The following is a 27,026-nucleotide window of genomic DNA, read 5'->3' as shown; positions in this document are numbered from 1 at the left end:
AAATTTTTGAATTGATTCTCTTAGCATATATCACGCCCTCATTCATCAGTACTTTAATAATATTTTCTTTAATTGCTATCACAGCCATAATAATAATAATATTCACGAAATAAATCAATGTATTTATTGTATTTCTTCCAACATAACCTTTCCATAAACAACAATCGTATAATTCCATTTTCGATAAACAATGTACTATTCCTTTCGATTTTAGTTCACACGTTTTACCCTCCATTATTATATTTGCAACATAATTTTTACCTGACATCATAGTCGTACTAATAGTCATAACAAAATGAATCAGCATAATTGTTAAGCTTGTAACATAACCTCTTGGTGAACAATACACAGATGTTCTTTCCTTCAATGAACAATTCATTCCTTCTTTAAATTTTAATGCACATATTCCATCTTCCAATAGCTTCCTATAATAATTTCTTCCTTTATCATTTTCTAAACCCATATCCGTTATTACTTTTTCCTTGTTTTTGAGCATGTTCCTTTTCTTTATTCCGTAATTGCAATCACGACGGTAAGCTGCTTGCTTGAACCGCGTGTGCTTCGGGTGCATGTTGGTATCATTATCCACTTCATTCTGGTGCCGGTATTTCTCCCTGCATGTTGCCTTCTTTTCTTGGTTGCTTGGTTCCTGTGCCTCTTTTTTGTGGTGTTTGAATTTGGCATGCGGACGGTAACCTCTCTTCCGGGGCCTTCTCTGTCGTTTTCTCCGGTGGGCCTTCCGGTGTTGGACTCTAGGGTTCGCTCCGACGTCGTCCTGCCGGTCACACTTTCGGCTTGCTTTGGTAGCGGTTTGCTCCTTGAACCTAGTGTGCCGCGGGTGGATCCAACGATGCTTGGGTGGTGGCTGCTCAAACCGGGTAGGTTGTGGGGTTATTGCATGCTGGTACACAGGTTCGGTGCATGACTGTGGTTCATTATTTTTAGGCTTGGTTATTGGCAATTCTTTAATCATTTCTGTGTCAATGCTGTAAAATATTTTCGGTGGTGGGCTGGTTACTGGTGGTAGTTCTTCGGGAGGGAATAGCAGACTTAATATAGGTTGTTTTTTGCATATTGATTTTGATGTATGTTTGGCTTCTTTATTTGGTGGCGGGCTGGTGCGGTGGTGGATTTGTTCTGGTGGTTGATTTACTGTAGGTTGTTGTTGGTCTGTTTTTATTGTGCATGCCACTGTATAGGATGTGTTTAGCCTATTGCTGTTTTGATTATGATCGTCCTGATTTGTGAAATTTATATCCTGTTTATCGTTTCTCTTCCAATGACGTCTGCTGTCATAATGTGCTTCTTTGTGATACCGTTTACTATTGTAATATTGGGATCTGTTCCTGGAATTATTTTCAATGTACTTTGCACTTTGCGCATTTGCTCCAGCGTTTGCAATATAATTTTTACTATTATAATTTTTTCTGAAATGACTATTATTATTGTTTTTAGATTGAGTAAAATTTCCTGCTTGTCTATTTATATAATTTGGCTCAGAAGTAGCTGATTGGATAGAATGTAAATGTTCTATCAGTTCTTCACAACTGGAAATCGAAGATACTGCCAGTGTCATACGAACATTGAAAGGAAGCTTTTTTGATAATATGTGGACCAGTGATGAATCAGCTAGATATTCGTCTAACTGATAGTTTCTATTCATCAAATCTGTTATAAAATCAGTGTAGGATTGTCCATTTCTGCTATCATAAGTGCATAAAATAATTTCTGATAATGCGTCCATCTGTTTACATTTGCTCCAATACTGTTGCAGGAACTGGGAGATGAAGTCCTCCAGGCTGTTGATATCTCGCATCCGGCTCTGGAAAAACATCAGCGGCTCGCCGAGTAGTAGACTGGATAATTGGAAACGCCACATTAACCAAGAGGTGGGTGTCAATTCCTGAATAGCTTTTATTTGATCTATGAATGGTCTGGGTTGCATATGACGGTAGGAATTATCGAATTTTCCAAGACTTTGAAAAAGCTGAGTGCCGTTTACTACTTCATTCGGTGTATATTGCACTCGACTGACTGGGATATTTTCCATGCGTGTTTCTATTCTGGAGACTCGTTCTTCATTTGCGATCCATTTATCATTCATAATTTTCTTATGTGTATTCACTTCATCATACAATCCGGTTAGCTTCAACTGCTGTCCGCCTATAGCATTCTCCAACATGCCGTATCTCTCACTTGATTTTGCCCCCTCCTCCGCTAAATTTGCCATACATGCCTGCACGTTACTTTGTTCCTTGACTATCTCTATTATTTTCTTATTATTCTCCTCCACTTTCGACTCCATCTCGCCCTTATTTTCTAACACCTTTCCCATGACAGTTCCCATGATAGCGGTGCCCAGCTCCTTACCCAATACGTCCACCTGTTTTTCAACTTCCTTTGGTACGTCATCCAACCGTTCATTTATTTGACAGGTGACGTCATCTATACGAGTTTCTAATTTTTTGATGACTGCAGATTGCGTATCTATTTTGGTATCTATTATATTTCTCACTTCCTCCCTGAAGCTAGAAAATTTTTCATCCATAGCTTTGACATCCTGTCTGACTGTTTTGATCTCTTCTTGTAGGACTTTGGCATTTTCTTCCAATTTGTCCTGGATTATTTTGATAGTTTTGCTGTTTTCCCGGGCTGTTTCCGCTCCTTTAGCTTGTCCTGCTAAGAGTTGACTGAACATGAGTTGTATTTCGTTTGTAGACTCATTTGCCATAAGATTGGTAACATAACCGACTGAAGAGTCTAATGTTGTATTGCGTTTTTCCAGGTTGGTGGCGGCTGGTGGTTGACTGGTCACGTCGGATGGCGACTGGGTGGCGGCACTCTCCGTTCCCTCGGCGATGCTTGGAGCGATCTGCGAAGACGCCGGTACCGGGTTGGACGCCCTCACTCCCTCATCTCCCTCAGCCGGACTCTCATCGGAATTAATCGCATCGACGACGTTATCAATCTTCGTAGAAGACAATTGGGCTAAGTTTTGCGGGTCGAAACTGATGGAGCATATGCTGCCTCCCTCTCTCTCTCGTGGGGTCTCCGCGACGTTGTCCTGTGGTTGTTGATTGGCCGGTGTCGTAGCTACATAGTTTTGGGGGTGGTCGCTGAAGTAGGAGATTTGCGAGTTAGCTGGTGACTGGTTCATGGTGACGTTATTATGGAATACTTCGAGTAAATAGCCAAGTGTGTTGCCAAGTCTCAGGAATATTAAAATGGATTCAGTGATAGTGCCTATTCTGGATAAAATTGTGTTGTGTTAAAGTTTCAAGTGTCATGTACATATATTACAAAAAGACCTTCGAGTGCTACAGGTACGCTTATCAACATAGACAGATATGGCTTACAAATTACACTAATATAGTTCTTAAAATTCTAATTAGGGTCTTATCCTCCTGAATAACGATAGTATTATAATGCCTCAAATAACCTATAACCCTGGTCAGCATACAATGTCTAGATTCAAAGATCAAAATCAAAATTTTACTATAGACTTTTATGGAAATTTCCATCCAATTTTCTCTATTATGAGAATTATGTTATCAAACTCGTGTGATACAGTTTGTCTGTATTTATGCAGCTTGAAAAATTTTAATTTGAAGAGCAACTCAATTATTTTAGCCAGAACTTACAATAGATTATCAGATATATCTTGTCGAAACAACTTCAGATTATGTTTCTTGCAGCTTTCAGTTTTATCAATAATTTCATTAATCATTGATAGTAAGATTGAGTAGGTAAGCTTTTCATCACGCTCCACTGGTTGGGTGCCATTGTGTGAAGTTGTGCTCCTGGGGGGGTTATCTCTTATGATAGAGTCCCACGTTATGAAGCTATTGTGAGAAGTTGTGGATTGTAATTCCTTCACAGATAATACGATGTTTCTGGTATTTATAAGAGCAGTCTCTAAATTCCCTCTTTTGCGAATAAATTCACAAAAAATTAAGGCCTTCCGGCTCGCAAAATTACTGGGTTCAAACCTCAGCTCTAGCTCAGTGGTAGAAACATGAATTTTATAAATACAAATAATCACCATAAGGTTCAGTGATCGGTAATTGGTAATTCTTACCGCTGCTTCTATGAAGTTCTTGAAGAATACCAGTAAGGAAATTAAAAGAATATTTGATGACTGATTATCAGTAACCATGTACCACTAGAGAATAATCAGGACCAACTATAGTTGTTTCTAGTTGATTCTTAAAACGCTCGTCGTGAATACAAGTATTCACCAATATACCCTTTCAAAATTCCTTAGAACTTACAACGCCAGTTCTTGAAGCTCTCTGGATCCTTATATGATATAACTGGAACCTTATTAATATAATTTCTTAATATACTTGTTCTGGCTGATAAAATGAATATCATCAAAGGATGATAAATATTGAGTGCTCTGAATAAGGTTAATATTATTTGATTCTATGATTTTAAGTGCTGCTAAATATTTGTTGGTACCAAAACAGCTCAAACTATATAACACGAGATGAGTTGGGATATAATAAAAAATTCTATAAGTTTGTATGCTGACATAAAACACAAAATATATTCCCATAAAACAGATATGCATAAATATTCAATATCTCTATAATTCACTTAAATAATCTATTTCTAAAATCTGAATAATTATCACAGGCTTTGCTAATATTCACAATAGTGAGTTTCAAATTCATAAATATATTATTTTTAATACTGGTACTTAGACTTCCAATCAATACAAAATTCTACCAATAAAAACCTGTTCGGTCTATAAGTTTGATATGATATACTTGGTTCAATTAACAAATTTATAATTAATAAATTAATATTCAAACATGAGATCTCAGGGATTTATATGAATTCGGGCTGTGCATGGAAGTAAGCTTCCTACATATATTAAATAAATTTATAAAATGTTCTTATGAACTATGTGATATTGTTCAACACGTGGTGACTTTTTATTTTAATTCTAATTAATTGGAATAGCGCTTTTTGTTTTAATAATTACCCCCACTGAACGTAGAAAAAATGAGCTCATTTGGTTTGACTTATCACTCACTGACTGAAGTTCTAGATGTTCTCGTGGATTGAATTAATTATTTCCAATAATTAATTGGGTAGGCTCCTTTTCGTCACTGCTGGGCTAACGCGTGATCCAGATTTTTATAAGTTTCTTTCGAATTAAAGCTATTTTTATGGGAATCTTTACAATTACGAACTCCTTGACAGCACTGAGTTCACAAATAATTAACATTCAACAAACATACATTACATTTAAAAAAGGGTTTGGCTTAATAATTCATTAAAAATTTTTAAAAGGAAGAAGAAAAAACCCTAAACTCCATGTGCATCCTCTCGGGTTGGGATCTTAAGCCAGAAGAAAGAGGTTTTCAGAAAAATTTGCCTCTTCCTAGAATAATTCTGTAAGCTACTCTCTGATTGGCCTTCAATTTAATAGACTCAATACAATTGGTTGCCTTGGGAATCAGGGCTTCCTCGGCTTTATAATAGAAAAAATTAAATAAAAGAAGTTTTTATACAAATATATGGAGTATTTATCTTAAATTGAATTCATAAATAAATCGTAACATACGATTTTAATAGATAATACATTTAGTTTTTATATGAGTTTTGTATACTCTTGATTTATCATGCTTTTTTGGATTATAATAAATATTTATACAGAAATAATAGTTATTTGTATTTCTACACATCGACTTCCTTTAGTATACATAATATATCCTTTATGAGTGAATTTTATATGATTCAACCGGTCATATGGGTTGATCGAATAATCAGCTGATTCGTTCAGTATTGGTTCTAATAATTATCGATTTATCCAAGATCGACTAATTCTTTTCAAAACGTAAACAAGTAACTCTAACCTCAATGTTCATGCATTTTATTTTTTTTTTTTTTTTTTTTTATAATCCGCCAATAATAATTATGCCGCTTTATAATTTTTTGATCTTACCAATGGGTTCTCATAATTATTAAATCACAATAATACATGTTTTCTTATCGTTGTTGATAATGCTATTACTCCTAATCGCTAATAATACTTGATTTGAGTTGATTTACTCTTTGGATAGGTCTAACCTTCTTTCCAATTTTATAGTTCTATTACATTTCATTGGCTCATTTAAAAATATTTGGTGGTTTCAAATTACCACGTGACACAAAACGCCCTCTGATTTCTGATTTAAAACGACAATTCGAGAATATAATATAAATTTTATGATCCAGTTGGTTTTGGATCAGAAATCATACATGTTACAAAGTCTGCTAATAACTCTACTGAGAATCCTACCTCCTAACAATTCAACAACATATACAACAATAAATAAATTCAATTCAAATACATACGCCTTACATCGGCCAATCTCCTTCTACACACAATACACAATATAAACTATCTCCTCCTCCATACATAATATAAATCTTTTTTCTAATCCACGCTCCGCCCTCAGGCCAGAAGCACATTTGAACGTTGGTGCAAAATCATTGCCAACCTAACAAACTGGTAATTCTCCGACTTGCAGAGTATAACATATTTTCTCCCTCAACATAGAACAGTGACTTGTACATTTTCATTTCATTCTCTTGCAGAAATTGGGCTTTGTTTTCATATAATGGATATTTTTAAGGATAATCTTTGGTAGGTTTTATCAACAAGAACTTCTTATTCCTCTAATACATTGAGACTTGGGATTAATGCTTTTGGTGGTAACTATGCGGTTTGATCATTTGGCGGATAATTTTAGTGATTTTCTTAATAGTTTATACATAAATAATAATAATATAATATTTTTATAATATCTCTACATGCAATTCACATTTATATGACACTTGATCTTCTTATTCGGGGTATCAACTTTGATGATTTAATAGGCATTGACTACTCTGGTTTTCGTAGTGGACAGCTGGTTTACGTTGGCTTCGGTTTGTCACTTGTCGCCATCTTGATGTCTCTTCCTGCTACATGAAGGTAAGTTGGCTTTTAACATTAGAAGTTATTTATTCTCTTGTTTCATTAATAAGAAAGGTGTTAAAAATGGTTTCTAAATTTTTTATTTCTTTATTTTCAGGTGTTGTTATTCGAAGTGGATACTCGTCTGCTAATTAAGTTTATTGTTGGCGTTCGTCTGGTATGTATATCTTGTCAGGTAGGCCAATGACGTTTAACCAAAATATTATTGTTTATATCCTTATCGCTTATTGTCCGATAATACGGCTTGAGATTAGAAATATTTTGTTTTGATTCTGTGAATTGTTTGGCGGCTCTGACGACCGATTCTCCATCAGCTCTCTTATCTTGGATAATTTAGAATATTTGCTTTGTCTATCCTCAACTTTTCTGGGTTTCAAATTGGTTTTGAAAATTTTTGAATTGATTCTCTTAGCATATATCACGCCCTCATTCATCAGTACTTTAATAATATTTTCTTTAATTGCTATCACAGCCATAATAATAATAATATTCACGAAATAAATCAATGTATTTATTGTATTTCTTCCAACATAACCTTTCCATAAACAACAATCGTATAATTCCATTTTCGATAAACAATGTACTATTCCTTTCGATTTTAGTTCACACGTTTTACCCTCCATTATTATATTTGCAACATAATTTTTACCTGACATCATAGTCGTACTAATAGTCATAACAAAATGAATCAGCATAATTGTTAAGCTTGTAACATAACCTCTTGGTGAACAATACACAGATGTTCTTTCCTTCAATGAACAATTCATTCCTTCTTTAAATTTTAATGCACATATTCCATCTTCCAATAGCTTCCTATAATAATTTCTTCCTTTATCATTTTCTAAACCCGTATCCGTTATTAATTCTCCATTTACTTTTGGCATATTCCTTTTATTTATTCCGTAGGTGCAATCACGACGGTAAGCGGCTTGCTTGAACCGCGTGTGCTTCGGGTGCATGTTGGTATCATTATCCACTTCATTCTGGTGCCGGTATTCCTCCCTGCATGTTGCCTTCTTTTCCTGGTCGCTTGGTTCCTGTGCCTCTTTTTTGTGGTGTTTGAATTTGGCATGCGGACGATAACCTCTCTTCCGGGGCCTTCTCTGTCGTTTTCTCCGGTGGGCCTTCCGGTGTTGGACTCTAGGGTTCGCTCCGACGTCGTCCTGCCGGTCACACTTTCGGCTTGCTTTGGTAGCGGTTTGCTCCTTGAACCTAGTGTGCCGCGGGTGAATCCAACGATGCTTGGGTGGTGGCTGTTCAAACCGGGTATGTTGTGGGGGGGTTGCTTGCTGGCATATAGGTTCAGTGCATGAAGGCGGTGTATCATTTTCAGGTCTTATTATCGGTGATTCTCTAATTATTTCCGTGTTAATGTTGCATGTTATTTTCGGTGGTGGGCTGGTTACTGGTGGTAGATCCTCGGGGGGAAATAGTAGGCTTAATATGGGTTGCTTTTTGCAGATTGATTTTGATGTATGTTTGGCTTCTTTATTTGGTGGCGGGCTGGTGCGGTGGTGGATTTGTTCTGGTGGTTGATTTACTGTAGGTTGTTGTTGGTCTGTTTTTATTGTGCATGCCACTGTATAGGATGTGTTTAGCCTATTGCTATTTTGATTATGATCGTCCTGATTTGTGAAATTTATATCCTGTTTATCGTTTCTCTTCCAATGACGTCTGCTGTCATAATGTGCTTCTTTGTGATACCGTTTACTATTGTAATATTGGGATCTGTTCCTGGAATTATTTTCAATGTACTTTGCACTTTGCGCATTTGCTCCAGCGTTTGCAATATAATTTTTACTATTATAATTTTTTCTGAAATGACTATTATTATTGTTTTTAGATTGAGTAAAATTTCCTGCTTGTCTATTTATATAATTTGGCTCAGAAGTAGCTGATTGGATAGAATGTAAATGTTCTATCAGTTCTTCACAACTGGAAATCGAAGATACTGCCAGTGTCATACGAACATTGAAAGGAAGCTTTTTTGATAATATGTGGACCAGTGATGAATCAGCTAGAGATTCGTCTAACTGATAGTTTCTATTCATCAAATCTGTTATAAAATCAGTGTAGGATTGTCCATTTCTGCTATCATAAGTGCATAAAATAATTTCTGATAATGCGTCCATCTGTTTACATTTACTCCAATACTGTTGCAGGAACTGGGAGATGAAGTCCTCCAGGCTGTTGATATCTCGCATCCGGCTCTGGAAAAACATCAGCGGCTCGCCGAGTAGTAGACTGGATAATTGGAAACGCGACATTAACCAAGAGGTGGGTGTCAATTCCTGAATAGCTTTTATTTGATCTATGAACGGTCTGGGTTGCATATGACGATGGGAATTATCGAATTTTCCAAGACTTTGAAAAAGTTGAGTGCCGTTTACTACTTCATTCGGTGTATATTGCACTCGACTGACTGGGATATTTTCCATGCGTGTTTCTATTCTGGAGACTCGTTCTTCATTTGCGATCCATTTATCATTCATAATTTTCTTATGTGTATTCACTTCATCATACAATCCGGTTAGCTTCAACTGCTGTCCGCCTATAGCATTCTCCAACATGCCGTATCTCTCACTTGATTTTGCCCCCTCCTCCGCTAAATTTGCCATACATGCCTGCACGTTACTTTGTTCCTTGACTATCTCTATTATTTTCTTATTATTCTCCTCCACTTTCGACTCCATCTCGCCCTTATTTTCTAACACCTTTCCCATGACAGTTCCCATGATAGCGGTGCCCAGCTCCTTACCCAATACGTCCACCTGTTTTTCAACTTCCTTTGGTACGTCATCCAACCGTTCATTTATTTGACAGGTGACGTCATCTATACGAGTTTCTAATTTTTTGATGACTGCAGATTGCGTATCTATTTTGGTATCTATTATATTTCTCACTTCCTCCCTGAAGCTAGAAAATTTTTCATCCATAGCTTTGACATCCTGTCTGACTGTTTTGATCTCTTCTTGTAGGACTTTGGCATTTTCTTCCAATTTGTCCTGGATTATTTTGATAGTTTTGCTGTTTTCCCGGGCTGTTTCCGCTCCTTTAGCTTGTCCTGCTAAGAGTTGACTGAACATGAGTTGTATTTCGTTTGTAGACTCATTTGCCATAAGATTGGTAACATAACCGACTGAAGAGTCTAATGTTGTATTGCGTTTTTCCAGGTTGGTGGCGGCTGGTGGTTGACTGGTCACGTCGGATGGCGACTGGGTGGCGGCACTCTCCGTTCCCTCGGCGATGCTTGGAGCGATCTGCGAAGACGCCGGTACCGGGTTGGACGCCCTCACTCCCTCATCTCCCTCAGCCGGACTCTCATCGGAATTAATCGCATCGACGACGTTATCAATCTTCGTAGAAGACAATTGGGCTAAGTTTTGCGGGTCGAAACTGATGGAGCATATGCTGCCTCCCTCTCTCTCTCGTGGGGTCTCCGCGACGTTGTCCTGTGGTTGTTGATTGGCCGGTGTCGTAGCTACATAGTTTTGGGGGTGGTCGCTGAAGTAGGAGATTTGCGAGTTAGCTGGTGACTGGTTCATGGTGACGTTATTATGGAATACTTCGAGTAAATAGCCAAGTGTGTTGCCAAGTCTCAGGAATATTAAAATGGATTCAGTGATAGTGCCTATTCTGGATAAAATTGTGTTGTGTTAAAGTTTCAAGTGTCATGTACATATATTACAAAAAGACCTTCGAGTGCTACAGGTACGCTTATCAACATAGACAGATATGGCTTACAAATTACACTAATATAGTTCTTAAAATTCTAATTAGGGTCTTATCCTCCTGAATAACGATAGTATTATAATGCCTCAAATAACCTATAACCCTGGTCAGCATACAATGTCTAGATTCAAAGATCAAAATCAAAATTTTACTATAGACTTTTATGGAAATTTCCATCCAATTTTCTCTATTATGAGAATTATGTTATCAAACTCGTGTGATACAGTTTGTCTGTATTTATGCAGCTTGAAAAATTTTAATTTGAAGAGCAACTCAATTATTTTAGCCAGAACTTACAATAGATTATCAGATATATCTTGTCGAAACAACTTCAGATTATGTTTCTTGCAGCTTTCAGTTTTATCAATAATTTCATTAATCATTGATAGTAAGATTGAGTAGGTAAGCTTTTCATCACGCTCCACTGGTTGGGTGCCATTGTGTGAAGTTGTGCTCCTGGGGGGGTTATCTCTTATGATAGAGTCCCACGTTATGAAGCTATTGTGAGAAGTTGTGGATTGTAATTCCTTCACAGATAATACGATGTTTCTGGTATTTATAAGAGCAGTCTCTAAATTCCCTCTTTTGCGAATAAATTCACAAAAAATTAAGGCCTTCCGGCTCGCAAAATTACTGGGTTCAAACCTCAGCTCTAGCTCAGTGGTAGAAACATGAATTTTATAAATACAAATAATCACCATAAGGTTCAGTGATCGGTAATTGGTAATTCTTACCGCTGCTTCTATGAAGTTCTTGAAGAATACCAGTAAGGAAATTAAAAGAATATTTGATGACTGATTATCAGTAACCATGTACCACTAGAGAATAATCAGGACCAACTATAGTTGTTTCTAGTTGATTCTTAAAACGCTCGTCGTGAATACAAGTATTCACCAATATACCCTTTCAAAATTCCTTAGAACTTACAACGCCAGTTCTTGAAGCTCTCTGGATCCTTATATGATATAACTGGAACCTTATTAATATAATTTCTTAATATACTTGTTCTGGCTGATAGAATGAATATCATCAAAGGATGATAAATATTGAGTGCTCTGAATAAGGTTAATATTATTTGATTCTATGATTTTAAGTGCTGCTAAATATTTGTTGGTACCAAAACAGCTCAAACTATATAACACGAGATGAACTAGGATAAAATAAATTTCTACGATTTGTATGCTGACATAAAACACAAAATATATTCCCACAAAAAAGATGTGCATAAGATATTCGATAAATCTATAATTCACTTAAATAATCTATTCCTAAAATCTGAATAATTATCACAGGCTTTGCTAATATTCACAATAGTGAGTTTCAAATTCATAAATATATTATATTTAATACTGGTACTTAGACTTCCAATCAATACAAAATTCTGCCAATAAAAACCTGTTCGGTCTATAAGTTTGATATGATATACTTGGTTCAATTAACAAATTTATAATTAATAAATTAATATTCAAACATGAGATCTCAGGGATTTATATGAATTCGGGCTGTGCATGGAAGTAAGCTTCCTACATATATTAAATAAATTTATAAAATGTTCTTATGGACTATGTGATATTGTTCAACACGTGGTGACTTTTTATTTTAATTCTAATTAATTGGAATAGCGCTTTTTGTTTTAATAATTACCCCCACTGAACGTAGAAAAAATGAGCTCATTTGGTTTGACTTATCACTCACTGACTGAAGTTCTAGATGTTCTCGTGGATTGAATTAATTATTTCCAATAATTAATTGGGTAGGCTCCTTTTCGTCACTGCTGGGCTAACGCGTGATCCAGATTTTTATAAGTTTCTTTCGAATTAAAGCTATTTTTATGGGAATCTTTACAATTACGAACTCCTTGACAGCACTGAGTTCACAAATAATTAACATTCAACAAACATACATTACATTTAAAAAAGGGTTTGGCTTAATAATTCATTAAAAATTTTTAAAAGGAAGAAGAAAAAACCCTAAACTCCATGTGCATCCTCTCGGGTTGGGATCTTAAGCCAGAAGAAAGAGGTTTTCAGAAAAATTTGCCTCTTCCTAGAATAATTCTGTAAGCTACTCTCTGATTGGCCTTCAATTTAATAGACTCAATACAATTGGTTGCCTTGGGAATCAGGGCTTCCTCGGCTTTATAATAGAAAAAAAATTAAATAAAAGAAGTTTTTATACAAATATATGGAGTATTTATCTTAAATTGAATTCATAAATAAATCGTAACATACGATTTTAATAGATAATACATTTAGTTTTTATATGAGTTTTGTATACTCTTGATTTATCATGCTTTTTTGGATTATAATAAATATTTATACAGAAATAATAGTTATTTGTATTTCTACACATCGACTTCCTTTAGTATACATAATATATCCTTTATGAGTGAATTTTATATGATTCAACCGGTCATATGGGTTGATCGAATAATCAGCTGATTCGTTCAGTATTGGTTCTAATAATTATCGATTTATCCAAGATCGACTAATTCTTTTCAAAACGTTAACAAGTAACTCTAACCTCAATGTTCATGCATTTTATTTTTTTTTTTTTTTTTTTTTTATAATCCGCCAATAATAATTATGCCGCTTTATAATTTTTTGATCTTACCAATGGGTTCTCATAATTATTAAATCACAATAATACATGTTTTCTTATCGTTGTTGATAATGCTATTACTCCTAATCGCTAATAATACTTGATTTGAGTTGATTTACTCTTTGGATAGGTCTAACCTTCTTTCCAATTTTATATTTCTATTACCTTTCATTGGCTCATTTAAAAATATTTGGTGGTTTCAAATTACCACGTGACAACATATAGAATGGCTTAATATCCAGTAGAACCAAAACTTCTTCAATAATGATTATTTTTGATAGCCGCGAGGCCACTTGACTAATTTGTAGGCGCTGAATCCGAAATCACAATTTCTCTATCACCATTTTTACGCGTTTTAGGTTTTTGAAGTAGAGAATGAAACGCGGCTTGCCCGCCGTGACGTAAGAAAGTGGCGTCCGGCATGCGTCAGCAGAGCGTTACGCAAAGCGTAAACGGGCGTGCGACGCTGTAATGTGCACTGCTCCGTCCGGAACCATATACTTTCTAACAACTTTTAGAACGCCAGTGAGCTAGTTGTTCGTAAATCCGCGACTAGAAATGACGCAAGTGTGCATCGAGCCTAAGAGTAGATACGAGTAGTAGTCATTCACAAGATAAGGAAATATTTGTTGTTCCCTCATTCTGTGCGGTACTGCTATCAAAAGATCAAACAGAATGTGTGTATTTTTGAAAATGAATGAATATTGAAAATGTATTTCAAATTGTCCAGTTTTTTCCAAGTGTCCAGTATCAACTTTTCGTTATGTGTGTTTATTATCTCAAATTACCGAAACATTCGGATTATATCAGCATAAGTCATTGCTATTTGAAAGCAAACTCAGCCTCCCTAACGTTTCTTAGGTTTTTAGGTCTTGTTTAACTGGCTTACCCGGCGAACTTCGTATTCGCAATAAGTTATAAGCTTCAAATTTTGAACATGTATTCTTCAAACCTTTTTAAAGGTCAAGTTCGTTGGACAACAAAATTGATAATTGATTCACTCCTTTCGTCATTTTTCAGGATATAAAAATAACATTGAAAGTGCATAAGAGAAAAAATTGTTGTGATTTAGTCAGCTGAAGAATTCATTGCATGCAATTACTACAGGTTTTCCATTCATCCAATCATTCGTAATAACATCTGAGGCTATTTGGGAGCTATCACACAGATGTTGACATAAATGATTGCAGCTGGATAATTTGCAACATAAATTAACAACTTTTACATCAACAAACTGTAACAGTTTGAGATCAATGTGCGGTTTTCACAATTAATTTTTTTTGGGATTTCTGTATCGAAATCATGTATCACATGACCCACCTTCTCATTCAAAAAAATTAATTTGGTTTGATATGAGGGACAAAAGCTTTGAAGCAGCTGAGTAATTTTTGAAAAGCTATTTTACTTTCCTTGCACTATTACCATAGATAAGGAAAGTATTGCTTTCCGAAAAAATTAAGATACCCCAATTTCTTTCTAATTCTATACGTTTCAAGGTTTCCTGAGTCCAAAAAAGTGGTTTTTGGGTATTGGTCTGTATGTATGTATGTGTGTGTGTGTGTGTGTGTGTACACGACATCTCATCTCCCAATTTAACGGAATGACTTGAAATTTGGAACGTAAGGTCTTTACAATATAAGGATCCGACACGAACAATTTCGATGAAATGCGATTTAAGATGGCGGCGGAAATGTTGTCAAAAACAGGGTTTTTCGCGATTTTCTCGAAAGCGGCTCCAACGATTTTGATTTAAGTTATACCTGAAATAGTCATCGATAAGCTCTATCAGCTGCCACAAGGCCCATATCTGTAAAAATTTCAGGAGCTCCGCCCCATCTATGCAAAGTTTGATTTTAGATTCTCAATTATCAGGCTTCAGATACAATTTAAACAAAAAAAATTTAGTGGAAAAGATTGAGCATGAGAATCTCTACAATTAAAATGTTCAGTAACATTTCCACCTAAAATTAAATAAGCTCGAAATTCGAGAAAATGTGATTATCCAATACCAAACTGTTGGCAACTGTTGATTCTATCAAATGATTATGAAGAGATAGCAGACCTCGTGTGTCTCCAGCGTTATTGCCCTGTCACCAGCTGGCTCAAATCTTTGAATAGCAGACTTGAGATGCGCGGGAACACTAGCTTCAGGTGATCAGTTTTCATAACGGCAAGGAAAGTTGTGTGAGTGCGCCACACCAGATTTTTCCATTTCAAATAGGATCCCAATGAAACCTACTGGCAAATTATCCTTGTGAAAGAAACTCACCAACTCTGTATAACTGAAAGTTGCTGGTTTTAAAGATTACAATACAACACATGAGCGAGTTCTCCAACCTAGGGGGTCACTAGTCAATTCATAAATTTGCTTATTCATAAATTCCAGCTTAAAACTGTTGTTGTTTTTAAGTTAAGAATAATTTACAATATTGGTTATATAGGTTATAGCATAATATAGCAAGCATATAAGCATTTTAAAAGATTATTTTTGTACCATGTATATTTCAAATTTTAATTGTGGTTAATTTCACGAGAACCATCAGAAAAGACAATCACGATTGAAAAAAACTTTTGTGCAACCGAGTTGAACTCGGAGGAATTCAGAATTTATTGATAAATTATATATATATGTTCACTGAAAATATTAATTAATAAATAAAATTCGATAAAGAAAATCAGCAGAATCATTCAATTTCAAGATGATTATTTTTCCAATTTTGATAAATTTCTTCATTAAAATGTCAAGTTTTTTTTCACAATGTTGGACCCCCGTCTTTTCTGTATCACATAAAATGCACGCACACTCACTCATAGGCCAACAAAAAATTAGAAACATTTGAAAGTACATTTTTTGGTAAATAAATTTGCTACAAATCAATTGGTAAAGAGGAAAGAGCTGCTGACCTGCTTGCTTTGAAGGTGGTGGTGATGATGATGATGATGATGATGGTCTGTGGAATGCGAAGCAGCTGGAAAGCTCGCGGTGTGACGTTTTGCTACCAGGGCAGCATAACTTGCACAGAGCTACTCGGATTCCATTCTCAACAACACGGCTGCTGGGAATAAGATTCACTTCATACTGACATCTCTCCTCATTAGTAACTCCGATGCTCCTCGTTGAACCAATGCTGACAGTTTCAAGAAAATTTTACTAAAGAGACCTAGAGATCAAAAATCCTCAGCTCTTGCAAGGAAAAAGAATAATAAATTAAAAGAAGCATATAATTATGCTATATATTATAATTATATTATATTATAGGCTATATTTGTTTGTTACATTTTATCAACTCTCAATAATTTATATGGTTTTTTATAAATTTATATAGAATACGGACTAATTATATAAATATAAATAAATAAATAAATATATATATATATATATATATATATATATTCATATATATAATTCACAATAGAATAATACACAAAAGTAATAAATGAAAATGCTGCTAACCATTCAAAGACTTTGACAAAGTATGATAAGCACCTAATTAATAACTAAGATATTGATGGAACTGAAAATGAATGACATTTGATTATTTATTTAGCGTATGGAAGATACACAACACATATAAAGCTCATGAGTCTCAAATGTCTACATATACACTGTATATTTTCAATTCCTTTGATGTTGTGTAGTTTTCGGTCAGGAGAACATAAATTTGTCTGACTGCCATCATTTGCTAGTCCATTCAGCGTTACCCAATGTGCACCATGGAGGCGAACTAGCGTTAGGCTACGGACACACAGAAAGCAGTTTTAAGCGATAAGCGGCACTAAGCAGTTGAGCAGTAACTATTGAACCAGTGTTGTGTAATGAGCATGGCCAGATATAGCCTAGTGAGGTCCACGTTATAATGACAGTATTTGATCAACTTGGGTTTGCTATCCTTGTCTATCATTCGACAAAGACGGTGTTATTATCCTTTTCTAGGTCCTCAACGATGCCAATATGTTTTTGACAGTGAAGAAGTATAATTAATTAATGCAGAGAATCGGCATCGCTATTCTTTTATCTTTATCCACTGCCATTTTAACGTGGACCACACTATAGATAGCAGGACCGGCTCTGCTGCTCGCACGCTTGCTGCCATATCCTGCTTAAAGTTGAATCGGTTTGATTTTGCTGCTCAGTTTAGAGCGTGCTGTAGAAGTGACTGATGTTTTGTGTTAGCCTGTAGAAGGTTATCATATCGTTGGATACAGAAAATTTAAAAGGATAGTGTTGTGGGATATATCCAATAAATATTTCAAAGAATAATAATCCTATTATATTAAGCGAGCAATTTCTGTATATACAGATGCTTTGCTATCTTGCAATTTCTTACGAAGTTTAAAAATTCTTATAGATAAATTAAAATTCTAAATGATTTAATCAAAAATGTTACAATATTTGAGACTCAATCAAGATCGTGGTTCAGGCAGATGAGGACAGTTGAACGATCACAAAATTTACAATTCTAATTCAGTATGATTATTATTATATTAAGCGCTTTTTGACGTGGCCAGATTATTTAGCTAAGTAAAAATTGAAATCACTTCAGCACTTTTTCGAAGCGAAGGGTGGGGCCCCATAGAATAAAAAGAGAACTCACATGATCCTTCTTGGCATAGTGGTTTCTTTAAATTAATTTATAATCTTGAATGAAAAGAGTTTGAATGAGGAGTTTCTCAGAGATTGACAATGGTGTAATAACCGAAACCGGTCTTTCTAAGTATCAATATATCTGTGGTTTTTTGACAATTTCTTAGTCTTTTCATTCGATATGAATAATTACCACAATATCAACTTCTCAACTACACAAAAAGTAATTTTTAATGGGTGGCTTGTCCGTCCAAACTCAGTCTTCAGCACGTGGGGATTTTTGAAATTAATTATTTCCTTCACCAATTAAATAATGAACAATTAAAACTTAGATTTATAGAAGCGATCAATTGACAGAATAATTTTAAAATATAACAAATAATATTGCCTCGAAGGCTAACAATTATAATAGGCCTACATAAATTGAACAAACAAGAATCTCACTAGAAAATGGTAACTTTTTAAAATAAAGGTCTTTACGGTGAAGGCATCAAAAGGGAAGTAGTGTCTCGTTTCTCAAAACTTTTGGCTGAACAGTTCCATCTTACTTAATTTGCATAGAAATTCTGCTATTGGTAGAATTAGTATAACGTATACATGATGACAGAGATGAGTAAGAAAATAGTTCTTGTTTTACAATGAATAAACTTAAATTATCTGCCTTTATGAGTAAATAAATCTTCTTCATATTTCCCCTTATACAACATACAATGTGTTACCACATAATGATAAGATCATTCTAGTCGCTGATAAAAAATTAGAATACCATGTTTGAATGTCATCTCATTCTTGTGTTATTTTTCTGACCTATGTTTGGCCTGAACGAATCACAGAGATCCTTACTTCAGTCCATGCAGTTGATTCTATAATTATTTAATATAAACATTTCATACAAGAGAATCTTATTACAATCATAAATAACAAAAATGAATATTACTATTCTTGTCAATGATAATGCTTGTATCATGATCTTGCTCGCTTTTATAATATTTAACATGTTGTACATTTCTATTAATAAATAGTTTTAACAATAATAAATATATTTTTTTTATTTTGAAACTCTTATCCTTCTTACAATAATTATTGGTTTTAGAAGTAATTATATCTTCGTTTTGTCTCAAACGTAAAGTCAGAGAATTTAGTTGAGTACAGACACAGCCTACTATAGATAGAAGGCCGGAACATGTTCAATATGGCAACGTGTGGTTCAGGCCGACTTTGCTTTATTTTATATGCATAGATTCATTACACCATTAGAAAAATTGTATTTTGTAGAATCATTTGTACTAGTAGTTCTGTGAACAGTAGACCTCGCGCCGTTTTAAACAGCAGCCTCCTCTTATATTGTTCATCAGAGTAAATCCTGTCTGTATGTCGTGTCGGCGAGATATCGGTGTGAAAACGGCTATTGGCTGTTGGGGATGGTGTATCAAAAATTAAAGAATATAATAGCAAATGATGAACAAAATATCAATAGAATAAATAACATATATAACTGAACAACGTCCCAAACCATATGCACATCTACACTGATAAACCAACTATTTATTTGATCAGATCATGCTTACACAAGATTCAAGCAATTATATAACGCTTTCCGGAATTAGAGCGAGAAAACCAGAAGGCATCTTGGCGCACAGACAAGCTGTTATAAGTTCTTTGCATCCTATTTTAATACTGCATAAAAATTGCATTCAAAGAGGCATGCAATTTATAGTCTACATAGCTGCTGATTTTTTACCAAGTTACATTGAGATATTGAATTGTATGGGTCATGGCATGCGTTTTTTAATTCACTCGACAGCTGATTTATAATTGATAATTCTATAGTCTGATTTTTACTCTAATATTGGCGTATGAAGGAGGCTCATTTTCCCTTCTATATTATCCTTGAAATGCAGAATTTTCAAAAACCTTCTATATACGTCGACGCGCAATTTAAAAAGGAACATACCTGTCAAATTTCATGAAAATCTATCACCGCGTATCACCGTGAATGCGCAACATATAAACATTTACACATTAAGAGAAATACCAAACTGTCGACTTGAATCTTAGACCTCACTTCGCTCGGTCAATTATTGTATATTGTGAAATCATTTGCATTTGTCAGTAGGGATAGTAAGTATTTGATTTATGTCAATAATGTGATTATAAACCCACAGAGATATGCAAAGATAGATTTAACTATTGCTATTGGATATCAATATTCTTCTGTGATTTTTCGTATACTATTATGCCTAGATATAATTGAGTTAATGGACAAAGTTGGAATTATCATTATTCCAGCAATTTATTCATTCAATAACCTATTAATTCATTATTAATATGAATTATCACTTCTCTTTATAAGGCTACTTTGAAATTATTAAAACAGGATATAAATCTTCAATACCGTACTCTTTGTATTCTTTTCTTCCAAAACACGACTAGTTCCAACTCATCTAAAGCCATTTTTCCAAAATAGAGAAAGATGAGTTGAAACAAGTCTTGTTTTAAAAGAAAAAAGAATAATAAAGGGTAGGGTACTTAATGATGTGTTTTAATATAAATTGATGAATATTATTTGAATATTATTGAACAAAAACTAAATGGTAGTAGAATATATTCCCTTTGATAGATATTATTGAACTATCGATTATCATTACGGTGTATAGTTAGTTATAGATGCACAAAAAGCGAATGCATTAAATTCAGAAGTTTCTTAAAAAGAAGACAATATCCGACTTTCATATTTTTATTTTACATTTAGAAGGTACTATTCAATACTTTTATCTATTAATGGAATACTTTTGATCGTTTAAATTGATCGTAGGTAATACAGACACAGAAAGTAAGTACAGTGAAATATATTGCCAAGCTAGGCATTATACTTGAAACTCCTAGAGCTGAAGTTAAAATTAGTCTATCAGTTAATATTATATATATTTTTACTATCATTGAATTGAATTTCTCAGTATTCGTATTTTTGATAAAGGGCGTAAAGCTGGTAGTTAATAGGGAGTCTACACAAGTGAATTCACTTTTTTCGGCCTGAAGCTGAGCTTCACTGCGACATTGCCAAGTTGTGTGCTCCAGCCTTTATCTAAAGTAAGCCATGGCACAGAGAATTTTCATTTAAACCAATTTCTTGACTGCATTCAAAACAGCTGTTGTAAAAAAAGTTGTAACCTCTAAATTTGATGGTTGACTACAAACAATTTACAAATTATTTGCGATAAATTATAATTTTCAATAAATAATTCTTCCAAAATATGCCATATAGAACGTTGTGCTCTTATCTCAGTCTCAGCTGTTGATAAGTAAGCTTTATTAATATCAGGTAACAGTACCTACATTTGATATTCTTTCCAGCCTTTGACGATAATAATATCTTCTATTTGAGTTGGTCAGTTCCAAAACTCACTAACTCAAAAATTTTCAATTTTTTTTCACATGATCTGATAGATAATTCTATACCACATCCAATGATACTATTGGTTTGTTCCAAAACTCTCCAATTTCCCTTTAAAAGCTGTGTTGAAAAATGATGATTGCAACAAAACTCTCCAATTCCAACTAAGTTATCTTACTGCTCCAAAACTCACTTATTCCATTACTACTTCTAAAGTCGCTAACTCCTCTGACTGCTTAGTCAGCTGTAAACTATACTGCAACAAAACTAGCTTACTGATACAATTTTGCTGTAATTTGATTCTATAACATTATTACCACCTAATAAAAGTTTTATTTAATAGTATGATGTTGGCTAAACTGTAGGCAATGTATCTTGGCTGCACATACTAGGTTATTGTTCATTGTTGTTCACTCCATTCCGCCAAAACGATTGAAATGGAAGCTCCCGAAGTGATTGTTCAACAAGGTGAAAACGTAGTACGAATTGTTGAGGGCACTACACGAAAAAGAAAACGGAATGTAAAGAACTGGCAGAAAACTAAAGATAAGGAAAAAAGGTAAGTTCCTAGTAGAGGGATTCTAAGATTTTGGACTGACTTTTTTGCTCGAAATCCCCTCCCCCCTCTCACCCCTCGTCCATCCCTCCTCCCCTTCCCCCCGCCTGTAGGGTGGGGGGTGTTCTAAAAATAGATTTCCCCTTCCCCCTGCCCAGTGGAGGTGAGGGGGATGAAAAGAGAGAGAGATATATCTTTCTCTCTCTCTCTTTCTAAAAATAGATTTCCCCTTCCCCCTGCCCAGTGGAGGTGAGGGGGATGAAAAGAGAGAGAGATATATCTGTCTCTCTCTCTCTTTCTAAAAATAGATTTCCCCTTCCCCCTTCCCAGTGGAGGTGAGGGGGGTTGAAAAGAGAGAGATATATCTTTCTCTCTCCCCTTCCCCTTGCCTAGGTGAGGGAAAAAAAAATTTCCCTTTTAGGAGGAAAAATTCCCTCTCTATACTGTCAGATTAAAGTGAATCCATATTTCTACATCTAATGCTATACTGACAAATTGAGGTGAATGCTAGATGAGGGAAAAAAATCTCTTTGAGAGGGAAAAATTCTCTACTGTCAAATTAAAGTGAATCCATATTTCTACATCTAATGCTATACTGTCAAATTAAAGTGAATGCTAGATGAGGGAAAAAAATCTCTTTGAGAGGGAAAAATTCCCTCGGTGACAGATTAAAGTGAATTCATATTTCTACATCTAATGCTATACTGACAGATTGAAGTGAATCCATTTCGCTCTAATGCTATACTACGATGGCAGGCTCAAGAGAGAGAGAGAGGAGGAGGATACGGCCCCCTCGCTTCTCACAACCAGCAGTCTAGCCATCTGCTTTCTCCTTCTTTTACTCGGCCCATCTCTTTCCCGCACCCTTCTAAATTCCTTCTTTATTACGAAAGGCGAGTAAAGGAGATAAGGAGTAACTATGTTCCATTTTGATCGACCGTTCCTATACTGTAGTAGTGAAACGTTTCTCTCTGCCCCAGCATTACGAAAGGCGAGTAAGGAAGAATGTTATGGCGTGTGCCTCATCTAGACACATGTGCTCTGCTCCCTGTGAGGTCCCTTTCTAAGCCCGATAACTCCTGCACCGAAAACCGTTACATTCCGTTACATGAAAAAAATGTCTAAATCGATCTATGTGACAAGTGTTTAGTCGTTAAAGCTACTTCACTCTCTCTCACACATCCTTTTACAAGATTTATTGATATAGTCAAAAATGCCTATGGTGAAATTTGAAACTGCAGGTGTGTACTTCACTCTCTCTCATAATATGTCAACCTTTTACAAGATTTATGCATGTATCAGATTGCTATGTGCTTATAACATTGCTTGAATGATAAGAATATAGATAAGAATCTGAAAAGGTGAATGCAATTTGAAAAGGGGAGAAATGATGCTGGGCCACCCACATCTGTAGGAGCACGTGCTAATGTAGGAGGGAGCGAGAAGCCAGCGCCGCTTGGGTGTGTGTGTGTGTGTGTGTGTGTGTGTGTGTGTGTGTGTGTAGCGGAAAAGACTAGTGAGCATGCTCGCAACAAACTATAAAAGACCCACTCACCTTATTTAAATATCATTCATAACAGAGCAGCTGAACCAGCATTTCTTCTTCTTCTGTGTGTTTCTACTATTCATTACGAACTTATCAACAACAACAACAACAGGTAAGAATTGAAAACAATTTTTATAGAAACAATATTACAATTTATTGATCTATTCACACATACATACATCCATACAATTCGTAACACATAGGTCATATGTATACAGATATAAAAATTGTTAAGCAATAACAATTTTTATATCTGACCAATTTGCTGACTTATGTGTTACTACCAACACATAATTTTTACAGTTGATGTTAAAATGTTCTATTTTTTCTCTGCTAATGCAGGAAGCAAATCTTTGAGGCAGATACACCTCACATTTGCTTCCTGCATTCCTTATTTTTAAAATTACACGTCGACCGTGTTTATTGGTCTCCTCTCGAGCTCCGATGATGCGGTACGCTAGATCCTCCTTCAACTCCCTCAGCGGGAATCCACGGTTTGGGTAGAGGTTTGTTACCCGCACCATCCACCTCCTTCATTAACGGCACGAGTGAGGAGTCCTCGTCCATTACAGCTCGTTTCTGTTGAAAAATATTTGATTAGTGTCTTATTTGTTTCAGATCATACTACAGATCAAGATCTCTACATCAGATTATCATCGAATTGTCATCATCGAATTCTCTGCATAAAGTGAGTAATATCAGTTATTGAAATAACATTGTTGCATGATAGATTACTTTAAACAATAATTTCTAATCAGTTCAAATAATATTTCCTTTACATTCTAATCACTTCAAATAATATTGGTAACATTTATGCATGATCGATTACTTTAAACAATAATATCTCATAATTCAAATTCCTTGCATTCTAATCATATCAAATAATATTCGTATCAAATAATCAAAGACTCGTATGTGCAAAGATTTTTTAACAATCAATCACGGAAAAAATCTGTGCATACACAAGTAAATAATATTTGTTGAAACTAACCTTTGTTTGTGAGCACGTCCTCCTCCTCTTCCCCCGCTAACCTCAGGCTCATCCCCAAACACCAACTTCCTCTTCGCCTGAAAATAAATATTTCAGCCCATAGAGGAATAGCATTCTCGATTCAGTTATTAAATATTTCACAACATTTCAAGATAGAGGAATAGCATTCTCGATTCAGTTATTAAATATTTCACAACATTTCAAGATAGAGGCTCACTTTTCTGAATAGCATTCTCGAATGATTTCTAATATTATTAAATATTTCACGGCATTTCAACATACAGGAATAGCATTTCTCGATTGATTTCTAATATTATTAAATATTTCACAACATTTCAAGATAGAGGAATAGCATTTCTCGATTCAGTTATTAAATATTTCATTGTTTTCACAGCATTTCAACATACAGGAATAGCATTTCTCGATTCAGTTATTAAATATTTCACAACATTTCAAGATAGAGGCTCACTTTTTTGAATAGCATTCTCGAATGATTTCTAATATTATTAAATATTTCACGGCATTTCAACATACAGGAATAGCATTCTCGATTGATTTCTAATATTATTAAATATTTCACAACATTTCAAGATAGAGGAATAGCATTTCTCAATTCAGTTATTAAATATTTCATTGTTTTCACAGCATTTTCTCACCTCTCAACTCGAGTTCCGAACCTCATAACCAGTTGAGCTCTCGTCGAGACAACACAGCTGAGAGGAATCAATCATAGGGCGCTATCTACACCTGAGAGGAATCAATCTGAAAGGAGTTAAAGGCGGTATCTACACCTCTAGCATAGACCGCTATCTACACCTGTACCATAGTCCGCTATCTACACCTGTACCATAGGGCCGCTATCTAAACTCGAGGAGATTCACGCAGCATCAACCACCACATGTAAGTACATTTTTACTTTGATTTTATCCTCTGAGGAGGAAAATAGTCCTCCGAGGACAGTTTTTCTCCTCCGAGGACAGTTTTTCTCCTCCGAGGACAAAAACTGTCCTCGGAGCACAGTTTTTGTCCTCGGAGGAGAAAAAACCTTCTACAATATACTGCATGCATGCGATTTATCTTTAGAATATGGTATATCTGGAACATCCAAGCCCCGCTCTTCTTTCTCACACTCTTCATATAAACAAAACGGTAAATGTATTACTTTTTCAAATGGATTTTCCATAATATATTTGCAATAGACACATTGCAGATAGTGATTTTTATGTAAGAAATAACCATTTCTCGCAAAATACTCTGCTTTATTGGATAATGATTTACAAAAGTCACAATGATGATGCTTTTCAAAATACTCTCCTTGAACGGATGAATCTTCTACACAATTAAAAGTTGAATATCTTTCTTCATATTCTCATAGAATATTATAATCGAAATTCTCCTCTTCAATTGTTATATTATCTTTCCTTCTACAGTTTGGACTGTACCTTACATGTTCTATTGCTGGTATGTCACTTTCTTCCCATTTTCCCAAATAAATTGAACAAAATACACATCGCACAATGTCTGGTGGAGATGAGAATATAAATCCCTCTTTCGCCATGTTTTCCGCGGACAAATGCGGAGAAGATTTCGACCATCTTTTATCAAAAGATAATAATCTTAATCTTTCATACAACATTATGTGATCATGAGATATCATTTTCACACACACACCCTTCTTCTACCAATGTCAATTCACAACTAAACATGTTGTTGTACTCTATCTCATCCTGATCGTTTTGTTTTTCAGAATCATGCCGAGGGAACACAGACTTCGTGGCATCAATTCAAGCGCAGCCCGCCATCGCATCACCCTCGATGACGAGGATATCGACATCACCAGCGTGCTTGAGAGCTCGAAACGTCGAGTTTTCGATATAATTAGGGAACATGCGGCATGCCATGATGGGAATGTTAAGTGGTTTATAGTCTTAAACGTTTTGCTGTATAAATTAGTGGTGATGGATGACAAGCAGGTTGGTGAGACTGTCTCATCTCTAATAAATCTACATAGTTACTCCAACATAGCGCTAAACGTGCTTGAGAACTATGAAGATTTTAATGAGCATTTTTTCTTGGCTGTGAAAAAAATCCTCTCATCTTTCGAAAATTTCGTAAGACATGGGAGTGGTTGGGTGCTAAAGAAAATTGAATCACTGGATGTGAACGTGATTAAATTTAATCCTATATACACATCCAGTTTCATTCAAACACCCCAGTTTTTGAAAAACAAAAATTGTATTATAAATGTGAAAAATCTCTCTGACGAAAAATGCTTTTTATGGTCAGTGCTCGCGTATTTCCATCAGAAGCCAAGGAACTCCAACTTGAGTGTAAAGTATTTGAGCAAGTTTGCTCACACACTTAATACGCGAGGTGTAAATTTCCCGGTGACGACACGCGATATTAAGAAATTTGAAATACTCAATCCGGATATTGCAATTCACGTCATCGCGTATGACAACAAAAAGTTTTTCCCCTTCCGTACAAGCATTTTCCGCACGCGTAAACACCAAATTAATCTTTTAATGCTAAAAGGCGATGGAGGAAAAACTCATTTCTGTTTAGTAAATACCGCGAACGGGAAAAACGGTCTATCACGTCTTCTCTCGCACCTTTCAAAATGCCACAGTCAAGTACACATTTGCAAT

General features: G+C 35.2%; 1 protein-coding gene across 4 annotated transcripts in view; it reads left to right on the top strand.

The window, feature by feature from the left end:
* The window catches only part of LOC120350428, a 105,259-nt gene that overhangs the window by 62,750 nt on the left and 15,483 nt on the right, over positions 1–27,026 (top strand). For 2 of the 4 annotated variants that reach the window (XM_039423796.1, XM_039423799.1), the window contains exon 1: positions 21,438–21,844. The exons of the other annotated variants lie outside the window; for them this stretch is intronic. Coding sequence is in view for 1 of the 2 variants with exons in the window: in XM_039423799.1 (XP_039279733.1) it covers positions 21,723–21,844 (122 nt within the window). In the remaining variant the exon portion in view is untranslated. Of the gene's footprint in view, positions 1–21,437; positions 21,845–27,026 lie in introns of those variants that run through there. 4 annotated transcript variants of the gene reach the window in all.

This window comes from Nilaparvata lugens, chromosome 3, assembly GCF_014356525.2.
Source record: "Nilaparvata lugens isolate BPH chromosome 3, ASM1435652v1, whole genome shotgun sequence".
NCBI lineage: Eukaryota > Metazoa > Arthropoda > Insecta > Hemiptera > Delphacidae > Nilaparvata > Nilaparvata lugens.
The sequence above is the reverse complement of the archived record's forward strand: the minus strand, read 5'-3'. Positions and strand labels throughout refer to the sequence as shown.